Source organism: Psammomys obesus, unplaced genomic scaffold (genome assembly GCF_907164565.1).
Source record: "Psammomys obesus unplaced genomic scaffold, mPsaObe1.curated_primary_1811, whole genome shotgun sequence".
NCBI lineage: Eukaryota > Metazoa > Chordata > Mammalia > Rodentia > Muridae > Psammomys > Psammomys obesus.
The window spans coordinates 420,922-437,855 of record NW_026585685.1 but is presented as its reverse complement, the minus strand read 5'-3'; the positions used below and the strand labels follow the sequence as shown (position 1 = coordinate 437,855).

The 16,934-nt window shown below is 41.3% G+C and overlaps 1 protein-coding gene across 1 annotated transcript in view; it reads right to left on the bottom strand.

The window, feature by feature from the left end:
* The window catches only part of Tbx15 (T-box transcription factor 15), a 75,132-nt gene that overhangs the window by 23,422 nt on the left and 34,776 nt on the right, over window positions 1–16,934 (bottom strand). Inside the window, exons 6-7 of the mRNA XM_055628068.1 lie at window positions 16,465–16,632; window positions 5,877–5,941 (exon numbers count right to left, since the gene is read on the bottom strand). Of these exons, the coding sequence (XP_055484043.1) occupies window positions 5,877–5,941; window positions 16,465–16,632 (233 nt within the window). The remainder of the gene's footprint in view (window positions 1–5,876; window positions 5,942–16,464; window positions 16,633–16,934) is intronic.

Genomic DNA, 16,934 nt, shown 5'->3' with positions numbered 1-16,934 from the left:
AAACAATAATTGGCCCAACCTGAGACCCACCCATGGTAGAGAGCCAGCCCCAGACACTAATAATGATACCCTGCTATGCTTTTAGACAGGAGCTGAACTTGACTGTCATCTGGGAGGCTCCAGCCAGCAGCAGATTGAGACAGATGCTGAGGCTTGCAGCCAAGCATGGGGTGGAACTCTGGGGGGTCCTAAGCTGGGGTAAAGATGTAAGGACCTGGAGGGGACAGGAACCTCATAAGAAGACCAACAGAAACAACTAACCCAGTCCCATAGGGGCTGACGAAGACTGAAACATCAACTAAGGAGCATGAGTGGTTTGGACCTAGGCTGCCTGCACATATGTGACCAATGGCTGGATTGCTCCTAGTGATTAGGCAGGGTGTGTGTGGAGGGGGGGGGAGCTGTCTCTAGCATGGACTCTATTGCCTGATTTGGGATAACTGTCCCCTGGCAGGGCTGCACTGCCTGTGTGCAAGCATATCCTAGCAGCAACTCCTTTCAGACCCTGCCATTAGAACAGTCCCTGGCTCTCATGAGAAACAGAAGAAAAGAGCCAGGAGCACTTCTTAGAGATCTCTTTACAAAAAAAAAAAAAAAGAAGAAGAAGAAGAAAAAAGCAAAGAATGGCAGCTAGCATGTCAGCCCTTGCTCTGTGCTCTCCGGTACATTTCAGATGAAACCTGTCATCTCGGCCACACTCTGATGGGACTCAGTGTGAGTACCTCACAGGCCCAGAGACTCCGCCAGAGGTGCTGGAGAAGAGCGTACAGGGTGGTTGCATCTTCCCCATCTTCCCTCTCTTCCCTTCTCCAGCCTCTGGGCTGTGCTGGGATGGATTGAGATCGACAAACCTGAACGTGTTTTGGTTTGAGGTTTGGCAACCTCTGTAACTCCAAAGTATTCCACAAATGTTTTGTGTTCTGCGAAACCAAAAAACATTGGCCAAGCACTTTCCCCTCTAATTTTTAAGCCCATGTGTTTTTAAAGGAAATGTAATCCGTATGTTTTAGTAACATTTATATGCAACTCATCAAGCCATGTTCCTCCGCATGAGTCATTTGATGTCTAAAATGCATGTGGGAGAACAAGAGTTGAGAGGAACTGTGTTAGCAAGAGAAAAGCCACAGATGAGAGGCTGGACCGACACTGATACACTGGTCCTGATGAGAGCTCAGAACCAGGTCCCATATTTGCAAGCCATTCTCCGTACACTAACCCATCCACCTTTCCCACCTACACGATGACCTTAAAAGTGCTTGCTCATGCCAGACCCTGCAGTTAGCTGGCAAGAATTGTCACTAGGCAGCTAATGATAATCAGGTGAATTTGAACTTTTGAAAGGGGAAAAATATTCAAAACCTTTATACAGGCCTTAGCAAGTCCATTGTAATGTAGGTTTCCCAGAATCCTGGAGGGAGAAGCCCAGACATTCTTGCCCCATTGTAAGACACAGATAGCACATGCCTGCTTCACCCACTGGAAAGGCTCAGCTTGGGTTTCTGGCCTTGGTTAGGGAGTCCTTGTTCATCGGGAGTATGAAGTGAATGGTGGCGCTGCGGCCAGCACTGTGTAAGATGCAGGTTTTAAAAGGCAGAGAAAAAATGAAGGATGAGCCCCCAAAATGGTGAGTGTTCATTTGTAACTGAGGCAGTTACTGGTAGTCCTTAGAGTAACCTTCAGGCGTTTTTATCTCATTTTAATTGACACATGGTATATAGCTCTTCATGTGCTGCAGGATGATAACTCAGCATGTGTGCGCAATATGTAATAGTCAAATCAGGGCAATATTTTCTTCTCCTTAAATACTTCATTTCATTGAAGCAGGAATTTTTTAATTCTTTTAGATCTTTCTAAAATACGTGATAGATTATAAACTTCAATTATCCTAAAATGCCGCGGCATGTTAGAACTTACCTTCTTGTGTCACTGTATTTTGGTATCTGCCATTCTTCCTTCTTCTGTCCCTCCTCACTCTGTCCCTCTAACTTCCAAAAAAACTGTTCTGCTTCCCACTTCTACAGAAATCAGCCATTTTAATTTCTGGATATGTACTATGCTACATGGCTTTTTGTGGTGGCTTGTATCACTTAATGTCTTTTAGTTCCACTGATCCACAGATGACAGGATTTCATTTTTTGTTTTTTAGTGTGGCTTGCAGGCTTTGCTATGACATAGAAAAAAATTTTAATATTATAAGAACTAAGTTAAGCATTGAAATTGGCTAAGCTTGGCTTCAAAGCTGGGCACCCTGCACTATCATGCTAGCAGCCTGTCCTTGATTTACCCATAGTTATACTCTCAAGGAGTCTTACAAAGAAGAGTAACCCGCCAAGCGGAACAGAAAACTCAGCATCTTCCCTGAGAAGCTTGACATGCACTAGCCCCCAGGAGGACCTGCCCTCAGCATTTCGGTGAGAGGCCCTCAAATCTTTCTGGCCAGTGGCAAATCCTTCAACACTAGGCAGTCCTAGTCTCAAGGTGGAAGGAAGTGGGCCTCAGTTTCTGCAGCATATGTTTAATGTTGGTCAATACAAGCTATTTTGTCATACCTGGGCATTTCGCATCCCATGCTGCTGAGAAGAGTTATAAACAGGGCCTCATTCCATAGCCAAAGAGCCTCCTCCATATGCAAACACATCAAACACATGTCTCTTCTTACTTCTGCTTTCTGCAAACCCTCACCCCCTCCACCTGGCCACCCTCTAGAAACAGTTTCCACTTTCACTCAACCTCCTAAGTGATTTTATCAAAAAGCAACGTGTTTTTTTCTTGCTATCTATGCAACATGAGCAAGACCATTCTAGATGGTAATTTCCAAGGGCGATTACCTTCTACTACAGCTTCCAAGAGTGCCTACCAACAGGAAGCACTAGCTGAGGAATTAAAATCAACTGTGGAATAGGTATTTGACCAAATACTCCTGATTACAGAGCTCCAATGGAAGGCAAAGACAAGGGGGACTGGGGAGGGAAGAAAAGCAAGACATTAAGGATCCATAAGAAAATACACATGTGAAAATAGTAAGTACTACTAGAACCAGCCCCCTTGCCAACAAAAAAGGAAAGGAATAACTGAAAAAGTAACATGGCCATGTTTGGCCCTGGAGACAGATATCAGTTATAGAACAGAAGTTCTTACCTTGGGAGATGGACCTTTCTAAAAATATACAAAACACTACAGACTTATCAGGAAAAAAAAAATACAGCTAGCTGTTCATGCACATAGTTACACTGGCATTTCAGGAGCCCACAGACCCTAAAAGACACACATGAACTTTAAGCTACAGGCTTTGAATACCCTCGCCATACATTTCCTACCTACCATGAGTGTCCTGCCAGTTTTCAACAAAACATCTTATAACCAACTAGGTTTTCAAGAAGCTCAGAGAGCAGAATTTTAGAAATGAAGAAAAAAAATTATTTTGGTGAGCTGGACTAGGAGTTAATGATGGGGGGGGCATCTGAGATAGAATGAGTCTACGTTTGTTCTTTATTGGTCAGCTTTGAAGATGAAGGCCTTTGTGGAACAGGAATCTTTTGATCACTGAATTCTAGAGTATTCTACCATTAACTTTTACCTAGGCCACATTACTTACTGTTATCTAAAAAGTGGAAGTTTGAGTGAATTTATATTTACCTAGTAGATATGAACTTATGGATTTTGAGGCAAACAAATTTTATAAGAACCTGAATGTATGTTGAACATACAGTTTGAGTTCAGTTTTTAAAAAGTGCTTTCATAAAACATTTTTTTTTAAAGAAATGGGCATCATGGTGGTTTGTAACATAAATCTGCAATACAGTGAAGTGTCACGTGATGAAGAAACATTCTGGGGAACACCATTGGGGAGTTTAGTCGTTGTACAGACACTACAGAATGTCCTTACACAACTCTAGACACACGCCCACTGCACACCTTTGCGCATGGGGTCTGATCGTGCTGAAACACTGTCTGTGGTGCATCGGATAATGCCTCACATATTTCATGGAGTAGTTCTAAATATAAATGGTTAGTTTATCCAAAAAGTGCTGCAGAGAGAATACCAAAGATAATTTCTGGCAATCTGTTGTCCAGATGTAAAGCAGTCCTTACAGATTATGAAAAAAGTCTGATGTCTGAGGAAAGTCCATTGCGCTGCAATGCCTGTGCTACACGAGGCATGGGCATCATACTCGTTCAGTCTGTGTTGCCCGGATCTGATGAAACTGCCTAACTGGAAACTGTGGCTATGCCTGGCTTCCCCAGCCATCTTGGGTGTCTCCTAACTTGCCATAGATAATGGATTTTAATTTTATGTAGGAAATCATTTAGAGAGAAAAAAAAGTATTACCAGACAGAAAAACAGTACAGTCTCTAAGACACTTGACAACACACTAAAATGATCCTGCGAACAGCTGGCAACTCCTGGACCTGATGGTGCAGGTCATGAAGAAAGGTGGTGTTCTCCCTCATCACTGAAACTTCTCTTTGCTCTAACAGCTGGAGACTATTGCAGAAAACCACAACTGACCAAAAGAGAAGAGTTTTAAAACAAAGGCCCACCTGATACATCTAACAACCCAACTCTGACACCCAAGGCTCAGGGATCAGTTTGAAAAAGGGGATGGGGAGATTCTAAGAGCCCAAAGAACAGTAAAGTAGCTGTGAGGTTGTGTCTCCTAGAGATACCAGAGAAGCTCCATACATGAAGTCTCACAAACATGGCTACCGAAACATGATATGAATAAGGACAACACAAATAAGCACCCTAATGTGGAAGAAGGAAAGCTCACAGCCCCTAATCAAGAACTACAGGCTAAAAGGAATGCTGAGAGAAGGAGAAATAGTCCCTAACCCCAGAGACAAGCTCACATTTTGGTTATCTAATAGCAAATGGTCAGCCATTAAAAAAAAAAATCCATACAAGTAACATTATACAGACTGAACAGGTTGTATGTATATATTTAGAAATATAAAACAAATGAAACAACTAAAGAAAAGGGAACATGAATTTTAAAGAGAGCAAGAGAGGGTACATGGGAGGATATGGAGGTGAAAAGAATGGGAGATATAATTATATTATAATTATAATATATAGATTTCCAAAAATATAAATTTCAAAAAAACCCAGAAAATTTATTTTTATTTTTATTCTTTTGTTTTTTCGAGACAGGGTTTATCTGTGTAGCCTTGGCTGTCCTGGACTTGCTTTGTACACCAGGCTAGCCTTGAACTCACAGAGATCCTCCTGACTCTGTCTCCTGGGTGCTGGGATTAGAAGGCATGTGACATCACACCTGGCAAATTTTATTTTTAAAAAAGAAAGAAAAAGAAGGATGGCAATCAAGAAATAAAAATACTCCCTTACTAAAGTCAGAAGTGTCTGTGTTTGATGGGACCATTTCCCAGGAGTAAAATGATTGCACTTGTCATTACAAAGTTCAGCTCATAAAGGTAGTAATTTTCTGAAATCTTTTATTCCTCAGAAATATAAAGTCTATGAGACACCACTGTAGCCCATACAGCCATTTTCAGATACCAGAAAAATACTCAAATTCATCGATAACAGTAAATGATCACGTGCCTTCCTTTACATGGACCGAATCACAGAGCATAACGCAGGGGGTGAAAACAGCATGAAGGATTTGTTGTGGTAATTCAAGTTGTGTGACAAAAAAAAAAAAAAAAAAAAAAAAAAAATGGAAGCTGTGCCTTTTCTGGGAAGGGACTTGGGGGCTCTTGGACAAGTCACCCATTTCTCTTTCCCTGAGTCAATGGAGTTGCAGAGTATGGAAACATTCTCTGGGAACCGGAAGCCAAGGGCCACCAATGAGCTATGGGGAAAGTAATTTCATCAAGAAAAGGAGTCAGTGAGTTTCTTGTCCAAGTATTCTTACCTGTTTCTGCCAGAATCTCTGAACCCTTTAGCAAAAGGGTTTCGGTCAATTTTTAATCTGGTGATCTGAAAATAAAGAAATAAATATCAGTTGTTTTCCTATTAGCTGATTTCCTTTTGTGTTACTCCTAGAAAATTAACAAAAATGACTCTATTAATAACAGCTGTTGTTTTTATTCCATTTCCTTTTAGTCGTAGATTTAAATTTCAGCCCGACAGAAGGCTTGGGCCTGGCACCCAGATGTGTGACTCACTTCTTTCTGACAACCAAGGTTTGCCCTGCATATGACTGTGGCCTCACTTCCACTCCCCGTCTTTGCCCCAAACTAGCCACAAACTTTGCGTGCAGATGGGCACAGCAAAAGAAAATTGAATAGTGGTGAGATCCATGGTTGGTGACACACAGTAGGCACTTCGGGAATGCTTGCTGAATGAACACCTGAGTAAGTGAATGAGTGATGGATAGACGATTACATTCATCAAGTCAGTCCAGTAAAGTACCAACAGGCAATCAGCCTGAGGGAGTCAAATAATTGGCTACATTTCCCATTCAACATATACGTGCCTTTCCTGCCACCAGAAATTGCTCATTTAATGACTTGAAATGTTTGTAGAAATGGAACAAAAAGAAACTCGGTTTTTACCCAGAGGGGTGAATTTCCTGGAATATAAAATTGAATGGGGCCACATGAAATGCATCTCATTCAGTCTCCAAGACTCATCAGAAAATCAGAAGCAGCAAAGAAGCTGCTCAGCAGGCTGGACAAGGCCAGTGCATACACTTGGGCTGGCCTCTTGGCTAGATCCTCAGAGGCCGTTCATTTTTCTTCTCCTCGTTAGTACATCAGACCTCTCCACTGCATCCTATCTTAGTCCCAGTAAACCCCGACACAGCTGAATACATCACCCTCATGCTTCGAGACTAGAAAATGCCTTAGACAACATGTTCCATATGAGTCCTAGTGTTTCTGCTTCCAGCCTTGGTCATGGGAGGCATTTTGATACCTTTGTGTCTGAACCAGATGTAAATGACTTGCTCTACTCAAGCCACACACACTCAGGCTTCCATAGGGCAGCAAGCCTCATGTCTCATCTTAAAATTTTAATTTTACACCTTCTTCAAGATCTGGCTCTCCTGGTATATCTAAGGTGAAGACATGGAGCCCTTCAACTTGCTGATCCCTAAGAGTTTTAAGGCTACTTTGAAATTTTAAAATTCCAAATTTGAAAATGTTTTATGAAAATTATTTTCCTCATATCTCATTGGTAGCCCTTGCTCCTGATTCCCAGAGAATGCTTGCATAGTCTGCAATCCCGTCGATTCAGAGAAAGAGATACGGTGATTTATTCAAGAATCACCAAGTTGCTTCCCACAAATGACACATCTTCCAAATTCTTTATTACACAACCTGTGGTGTGCTCAAAAGAATGAATGGCACTCTGCAAAAAGCAAATCTAGAAATACAGAAATCTCATTGTTTAAGGAAAGACTGAGATTGTTGCTGACTGCAAGATGTATTCTAAGACAATGAAAGTTGGTTCCTCTGCTACAGATCTTTCCTCGTCCTTCTTCCTCCTTACCTCGGCAGAGTGGAATTTCCCAGAACCACAGCCTTTAAAATGTCTTTAAAATGCAATGTGAGATTCCCACAAACAGACTCTGACTTGAAAGCGCCATGCTGGCTTCAAGGTTATTTTGCTCCCTAAACATTCCTTGCCTCTAGAATGGTGCACTAATAATGTAGCAAAGGCAATTTTACATCTATTTTATAGACCAGAGCAGGAGCCTAAAGGTTTGGCTTTCTGAAGTTCAGCGTCTGCCATGTGAATACTGTATTGAATTTAAAGAGTGTCACTGCTTTTCTGTGTTTGACTTAAAATCGGTTCTTTCTTCCTCCATAACCTACCGCAATAAACCACACACCATATTTTCTTTTCAAGTTGGGGTTATAATATTTTATTTTCTCTTTCAAGTTGGCTTATCCTGTCCAACTCATTTATGATAGTGGTTTCTGATATACAGTTGCACTGCCGTGTTTGGGGTTCCTCCACAGAGCCCTGTAAATATAACGACATTCTGGTTCATGGCCTGGAAGGAATAGTTGAAAATCTGATTCCCACAGCTGAGCGTAGCCCAGGTCACAGGATCTCTATGGAAATTTAATAGAAAGGAGCCAAAGCTGTCGGGGAAATAGCACTCCTATACTTGTTCCAACGGTTTTAATGAGAGGTTTAGGAAGATTTATGAAGAATGTAGCTGTGACAATTGCTATTCATCACATATTTTTGTATGCTAAAAGTGGCCGGTGACCCAGGTGATATTTTGGTAGGTGCTCAGCATGTGGCTGCACTGCCTCTTTGCTCTCAAAAGAAGCTTATAATCCAGAAGAACAAAAGGCAGGCATGCACAATAGTAAACATTAATCACAATTAGATTCACAACCAAAGCAAATTAGTCTAAAAACTCTGTAGGGGAGGCAGACCTTGAAGAATGTGTAAAATTTAACTTTCAATGGGCTTGCTGTCCTCTGGAGGACAAGGATAAAAAGATGGTGAATGTTCATCAAGCAGCAGTTGAGAATCACCTCCCTGTTCTTCCCCAGTGGAGACAAAGGGTAAGAAAACAGTTGGATTTCCTGTGCCTCAGTCTTCCCGTTCAACCTGAAACCTAAGGGGTGTGGCTAACAAGGTGACTCTGCATGTATGTGTGTGTGTGTATGTATGTATGTATGTTGTATGTGTGTGGAGGTGGCTAACAATGACACAGACATGCTACAGACTCATCAGGAATCAAGCAGAGGACTTGGATGAGACCTAGAGGAATGCTGGGCTGACAAAGAGACCCAAGAGGCAAGAAAACAAAACGTCTCTTCAGCATTTTCCTCACAGTGTATCAGCACCAGGAACCCAACAACAGATGCTTCCCAGGACCACAATGAGCCCAGAGAACACATAGGAACCCACAAGTGTCCATGAGAACACATAAATCTCATTTTGACCCCTATGTGTGCACCATACAACCAGAGGCCAGAGGTTCAGTGTGGGAAGAGGGAACTAATTTGTGCACCCAAATCAAAACAAGTTATGCTAAGAGATCTAAAGTCAAAATAGAAACGCAAAGGTATGGATTCCCCTATCCTACTCCATTGCAGGGAAAGGTCTGCAACATACATTATTCCCCTCTTCACATTATATACATATATGTGACATGTATGTATATATGTGAACACACATACACACACACATATGTGGAGAGGGGAATGAGAAAACATTTGAGTGATTTCCAACTCCATGCCATATTGCTTTACCAGTGAGATTTGACTATGTCTTCTCACCTCCCCGTCACAGGCCAGGTAGTTTCTTCACTAAACTACTCTAAATGGTCTTGGAACTACCCTTCTTCCTTCTACTTCCTATCCAGTCTAAGCAGCCCTAATGATCTATATTGACATATTTCTGCAGCATGCTGGTTATTCCAATGACTAGCCCTGCAGGGTCAATCTACCCTCCTTGACCAGCCTTGCAGGGACAGCAGGCTCTGGCTCCGGCCCAGGTGCCAACACTAGCACATTTCTCTACCTTTGTCTACAGGCCCCAGCCAAAATTAACTGCAATCCATGCTGCAGTGTTTCAAGCCTTCCTTCAAGAGGCTCTTTAGAATGCTCTCCTCCTTCACTCCTTACACAGAGCTGACTTCACACTAAATCTCAGCCTAATATCTGGGCTCAGGAAACAACTGCCCTGACTGTCTCTGTTGGTCTCTTCAACTTAAGATGCCTTTAACGTACCTTTCCTCTTAATCCAACTATAAACATGTTTATTTTTTTTTCCACATTTACTAACTGACTGCTCATCTGTGTGACAGGCAGGGTCTACATCTATTTTAATTGTTGTTTTATTAAGTGGAGCCTGAAATGACATGCATTTGGCAACTAGTGGGTTTTTATTAACTGAACGGGTGGTGATGTGGGAACCAAAGATCACCAAACCCAAAGCAAAGACAAGGTTGAGCAATTCTACACCAAGGCCTCCCTCAGCCCCAAGTTCCGTTTGCATTCACTTCTGCACCACAGACAAAGATCATGAGTGTGTTTCCAGCTAGGATAGGGTCTATTAGTAGCTTCTTGTGCTGTTGAATCTGCTCAACAACAATTATGTTCACACACTGTCCTGTGATAAGAAGATGATGTGGAAAATGCAGAGGCCATCAAAGCAGTGTTCTCCACGGATTTTAGTTTCCTAACCTTAACATTGTTCTGTCTGAGGTATTGAAGAGAAAAACAAAATGAAGTGTTTGTGGGCTTGTCACTATGAATCTCGATCATTGTCATTGTTTTTGTTCTGATTTTTTTTTTTTTGCCTGGTAACACAAAAGCACTTAAATGTACCTCACAATGCATGGTACGGACTGGTTCTAGAGGAGATGAAACCTGAAGATTAATATGATCAAATAAAAGCCAGGCCAAAAGAGCCTCCTTGAATAAATACTGCTCTTAGTTGTTCTTTTTTTTTTTTTTTAACCATACAGACTGGAAGACTTTCCATCAAGAAAGAATTTTGTTTAAAAAGCTACTTGAGCTAGTGTGTTCAAATTAAAAGAAAAAAAGTCTTCATTGGTCTAATTGCAAATTAGAGAAAAACTGGCTGGGCAGCGTGGGATATAAGAACTGACTCAGAACCCTGCTGGATTTGCTTCCACACACCTGGCAGTGCTTTCAGACATGCTTTCTTCTCCCTGTAGCCAGCTCTCATCAAGAATAAGGTTGTTACCTGGGGATACCATGGATGTGTTTTTTTTGGAATCTAGTTTTCTGCTTGGGAAAAAAAAAAAAAATCAAGTTTCAGCCGTCTTCTCCCTCAGAGAAGACAAAGACCACAGTGGAAATTTCCTGATTATTCCACAGGGATGTGTTGGCATCAGCATCTTTCAGGAAAAAAAAAGAGAGTATTCAGTCACCTTTATTCCCAGTCTACCAACATACTCTCCATGATGAGATTCTGGGCATGGTATACCTTTCATTTTCACAGACCTGCCAAGTTCGCATTCTGAAAGCAAATATTAGCAATAATTACTTCAGTGTGTTAGGAACTCTGAGAGTCTGTAGATTGAGAAGATAAGTGTGAGGAGGATCCGGAAAGAGGGAAGAAAAGTATAAAATATTGCATAAACATAAAAATGTTTAGCTCACACTTCATCATGAAAGAAGCAGGATCCATAGCAAAGTCATAATAACTATTGCTCTCAGGGATGCAGTCACTCATAAAACATATGCCCAATGCCATGCCACCAAGCAAATGTAAATATTTTACAATTATGGAAGCATCCTTCATCCTAAATCATGGTTTCTTTAGACTTTCATAAGTTGGGCTAATTCCTCCTCCATCATTTGAGGAATCAAAATTTATGTCCCAATTTTTTTTTATTCTACTAAGTATAAAAATTAACACCTAGTTACTCTACTGGTATCACTATTCAGAAAATAATTAACATTTTGCATCAAAAAGGTAGACATGCCAAAATAGAACAACATGAGTATTTGTGGCTGTGTTTTTTTTTTTCAGTGAACTACAGAATGTTTCTCCCCAGACACTAATGCTGATTCAGACTCAGATATCAATTTGCAAATAAAAAAAGTGATTTACCAAAGCAGTGCAGTCCACTAGGTGCAGAGTTCAGAACTCACAGCCCTACACTTCCAATTGGCATTTTCTAGCATATCACATGCAATCTTTGTTTTAAAAAGGTACCCTCAAATGTGAGGAAGATTAGATTCAGCCTACTAAGGTCCTAATACGATGAAGGGTCATGAAAGAGGTACAGTGTCCCAGTAGGACTATGAAAGCTGAGCTCATTTACTAACAGGAAATAAGGCTACAGGTAGAGGTTGGTATTTTCACCTAACTGAAAGGTAGAAGGAACACAGATAGAAAAGGTGGAAGAACGGGTACATTCCTGGAAAACTACCTGTAATAGTAAGGCAGTCCAAGTTCAACAGTGAAACTTCAGATAGATCCCTGCACTCTTGCAAGTGTGTGATGGGAATAACAAGAAATGATCTTAGAAATGAAACCATGATTGGCCATAAAGGGTCTTAATGGAGAGACTTGAGGTCCTGCATTTTGTTGCTCAGGCCCCGAAGCATCATTGACAATTTGTGACTTATAAGCGATGGAGACGGCATTGTGCTTTGGCAATCTCCTTCTAGTGATGATGTGAGGTGGTTGGGAGACATTTAGATTGGGATTTAAGAAACCCAATAAACCAATAGGAAGCTATCTTGAGAGCCAGGGTGCAGGGAGGGCAGGACAGAACAAGTGCAGAAGCAATGAGATTAGAAAGAATAATATATGTCATAAGAAGAAGAGGGTCAAAAGGAATATTTGTGAGGAGATCCTGGCGTCTAGCCTGAAAGAATAAAGACAAGTCACAAAGGACAATGTCTTAATGTCCTGAAGATGAATAGAAGACTTTAGAATGTTTTGTTTGTCAATAGCAAAAGACCAAGTTTCTACGTCTCAAGAATGGGCCTGATAAAAATATGATCTAGGATATTACAGGAACCTTCTAAAATGTTACAAACATGAGAATGCTGGGCTACCTTGGGTTAATGTCAGGACATTGCTCTCAGTGCTCATTGGTGAGGGGAAAGAGGAATAAATGATAATTTCAGATCTATCAACCATCCTTGGAAAGCATAAGATGACCCAGACAGAGAAAGTGTCTTTCTCTACTTTCTCAAGTTGACTTAGATGCTCACAGAGCTGGAGGACTCCAATTCAGCCCTCCAAGTGTCTAATCTATTACTGTCTATGCAACAGAACTCAACTCTGCATTAGAAACACCTGCTAATACTTGAGCTGAGTTCAACTCCTTCCACCAGGCTTCCTTCACTGTGTTCCTCTAGACAAACTCCTAAGCACACTGAAGACCAATCATTGACTTTTCTTCTACATGGGCCTCCTAAACATTCCCCTTAAAAATCACATAATAAGCAACTTTATCAAAAATATTAATTGTTTTTATTCTAGAACACAGAGGTTAATAAGAATACAGCAATGAAAAGATATAGCTCACACACACACAAACACACAAAACAATTTCTGCTCCCCAGAATCTTCAGGAAAAGTCTGAAAATTATTATTATGTAGCCAGTCCTGATCTACAGGATGCAAGCTTCATGGAGCCCTATGGGAAGGACCTGGGGTTGTTTTGTTTTATTAGAAGGCACTGTATTATATTAAATTACATCTACACAGCCAAAGGAAGTATTAAACAATCATGCTGGTTGATTTATGCAATGACTGGGGACTTGTTAAATAGGCAAAAGCTGTTACCTCGATCTCAAAACAAGGAGAACTGAGTATCACCCATCTATTTTGACTATCATCACATCGTGAATTCATCAACTTCACATGAAGGCCAAGATCAAAGCAGTAACCTATTCACCATAATCCCTCTACGAGCCAATGCACCTTGTCCAAATCCCAACAATCTACTTTTCCCTAATGACCAATTTATTCTTTCAACTTCCCTCTGTTCCCTACTTTCTTCCCTATATTTCTACACTACCATATGGTAGTGTTGGCTGATTCATAGACACTCTCTCCCTACCCCACATAACTCCATGAGGCAGGCATATTTGTGGATACAGGAGACAGAAGTTGAAAGGAGTTAAGAAATCTATTCAAGGTCACACAATTTGTCAGCGTTTCAGTCAAAGTCAAAGGAGTATACTGGCTATGGAATCTCACATTCTTTTTTTTTCCAGTGTTTTTGTTTTTGTTTATTATTCTTTTTTAATTTTTTATTTAACTTTTATTAATTACACTTTATTCATTTTGTATCCCCCCCATAAGCCCCTCCTTTCTCCCTTCCCGATCCTACCCTCCCTCCCCTTTCTGCATGCATGTCCCTCCCCAAGTCCACTGATAGGGGAGGTCCTCCTCTCCTTCTTTCTGATCTTAGTCTATCAGATCTCATCAGAAGTGGCTGCATTGTCATCTTCTGTGGCCTGGTAAGGCTGCTCCCCCCTCAGGGGGAAGTGATCAATGAGCAGGCCAATCAGATTATGTCAGAGGCAATCCCTCTTCCCATTACTATGTAACCCACTTGGACACTGAACACTGAACTGCCATGGGCTACATCTGTGCAGGGGTTCTAGGTTATCTCCATGAATAGTCCTTGGTTGGAGTATGAGTCTCTGGAATTTTATGTAAGAAGTAGGAAATAGCAAGAGCTGAAGAGGACAGGAACTCCACAAGGAGAGCAATGGAATCTCACATTCTTAACCATGGCACTTGTCCCACCCCAGTCCACCTGCAGACAAAATGTACACCTGACTAAAATGTACAGTGGACCCTTCTACCAGAGAAAATGGAGTAATGAAAGAGATACAGGGTACCTGTATTGAATTCCCCCTTCATTGTCAAAGCAAATGGAAGCTTCTGGCTTCCGGGGGGGGGGGGTAAAATAATGGCTCTTATGTCCTGTAAAATCAAACTGGATGAAATAGGTTTTTGTTCATTGGTCAGTAGTCTGAATTTTTCTGCCATGTATGTCTTGAAGTTTAAATGCTTATTACCAGAGCATGGCCTTCAGGGAAAAAAAAAAAAAAAAAAAAACTACTAATTAAAGCTGTACCTGGACTCACTTCTCTTCTGAAACACAGTGAACCTTGAGTCCCAGTTTTTCAAAAGGCCATGTGAATATATTTGTTGCTATATTTTGTATCAAATTATAAACTTCACTGAAGCTTTCTATACAGCTTGCTCTGACCTTCCAATGCAAGAAGCTTGAAAGGATTTAGTGATTTAAACATCACCCAAAGCACACTCATGTTCTTCCCCTACCTTAGATAAAACGTGGCATCTGCAAAATAAAATCTGGACTTAGGAGCACTGTACATGTTTTTGAAAATAAAGTTTGACAATCAGAGAACTTAGTCTTCTCAGGGAGTAAAGAATCTCTACGGAATGTTACCCAGATAGACTGAGAAATACAGAAAGATCCTTTCCACGTGAGATATAGATAACAAAAACCCACCACCATCACCTAGCTAGTACAGAGAAAGCACTTGGCAATTAGCAAATGTTTTTCTCAATTTCTTTGAGCACAAAAGAGAGCACCTAGTTCAAAGGCCATCAAAGATGGGTTCGTTTGAAAGGCCATCGTTATAAGTTCCTTGTGCGTCCAGTCAATCCCAAATGGAAGGAGGCTAGTGTATGGGTTTAATAAACTGAAACCTCCTTTTTTTTTTTCTTTTTTTTTTTTTTTTTAGCAGATGGTCCATTCACTGCAGGTATTCTACTAATTAGACAATTCGACAAATATAAAATATGATATAAAAATGGTTTGAGTGTACATTTTAGAGGACCTCATAAAGTAAGATCACTTATAAATTCATCTAGCCACCCTCTTCTACAAGCAAAACTGAGTAATGTTTAGAGTAAGACAGTAATGCCGTGTCATTGCCTCTGCCCCTCTCCTGGCCACATAGCTTCTGTGAGTCTGGCTGGCTCCCGTGCGTGTGTCAATCTCAGAAAACAGATCAACCCTACAAACCAAGAAACTCTCTGTCCCTATGTTTATTCCACTCTGTTATCATTGTGTATTTACATGTTTTTTTCTTAACTAAACCTCTTGGTAAGGAAGTCTTCTTAACTACTCCATCAACCAGATGGGAACCTAGTAACTTCTCAATACCTACAATCAATGAATGTGTATATGCCAGAAATAAAATGTGGGAGACCCATGGTGTGGCTGTTGATTATGCACAAGTGCACAGAGTCTGGAAATGAAGTACCGAGTCTTACGGTTTAGAGACCTGAAGGCTTTGAGGTCACATGGGAGAGGGATACACACAGAAATCTTCAGATACAAGAAAGAACAAGAATCAGTCCTGCACAATGAGATATGGAAAAGATAACGAACATGGAGAGGCATGAAGACAACACAGGAACTAGGTGCTCCTGATGAAGGAGCGTGTTCCTGAGCTAAATGTAGACCATGCCAGCTGTCACTGGGCATCACCATACTGTCATCACTAATGTCTCATGTGTGCTGCAAGACTGGTGTTTCTCCCATGAGAACATGACCCACAGAATCTGCTCAGCAGAGCACATGGGAGAGCACAGAGATTGGAGCAACAACCACCAACCCTGTATGGGTCTGAGCTAGGTCCTGTCCATATAAGTATGGTTGTGTATCTTGGTGCTCTTGTGGAACTCTCAACATTGGAAGTGGGCGTGTCTCTGATATTTTTTTGCCTTGCTCTTAGAATCCTTCTCCTCCTAGTGGGTTGCCTTATCCAGCCTTGATGTAAGAGTTGTGCCTAGTCTTAGAGTAACTTGTTATGACATGTTCTGTTGATGTATCTGGGAAGCCTGCTCTTTTTTATTTCTTTATTTTGAAAATGAAGAAGTATATCTAGAAGAGAGAGAAGCAAGGGAGAGTACTGATTGCTATTGGGATGTTATGTGTTAGGGGGAAAAAAAACTGATGTCTTGCATTATTACTTTTCTATTTCATTGAGAAGAACTCCTCACCAAACACAAGCTGAAGCTTCTTTGAAAGCACAGCAGCCTCTTACCTGCTGGTTCTGATAGGCCGTGACTGTGGTGAACACAGTCTCAGGAAAGTTGAATGTTTTCACGCCATCTCCCACAGGCACAGGTTTGGTGGGTGAAAGATCACTGCTGAAGTCTTTGCGGATCACATGGACTCGGGGCTGATATTTATGCATTGAGTGCAGAATGATCTGAAACGGGGAGAGGAAACTTTATGCCGGGTGTGACATTAAGGCCGCTGTATCTTTTCAAACTCACATGCAAAATAAAACACAAGATGCGGAGGACAGGTTAAGGGTGAGATACCCTGGGGCCTAGAGACCAGTGTAGTCAATTGTGGCGAGAACTAAGCCTCTGGATAGCATTACCTGGATACATATGATAGGCTATATTCATCGTGGATGTCAGGTGTGGTTCTGCTGACCACCCATTCTTGTGCTCAGGCAACACGCCACTGAAACTTCTCAACCTCTGCTGTGTGTCATGTTTTCCC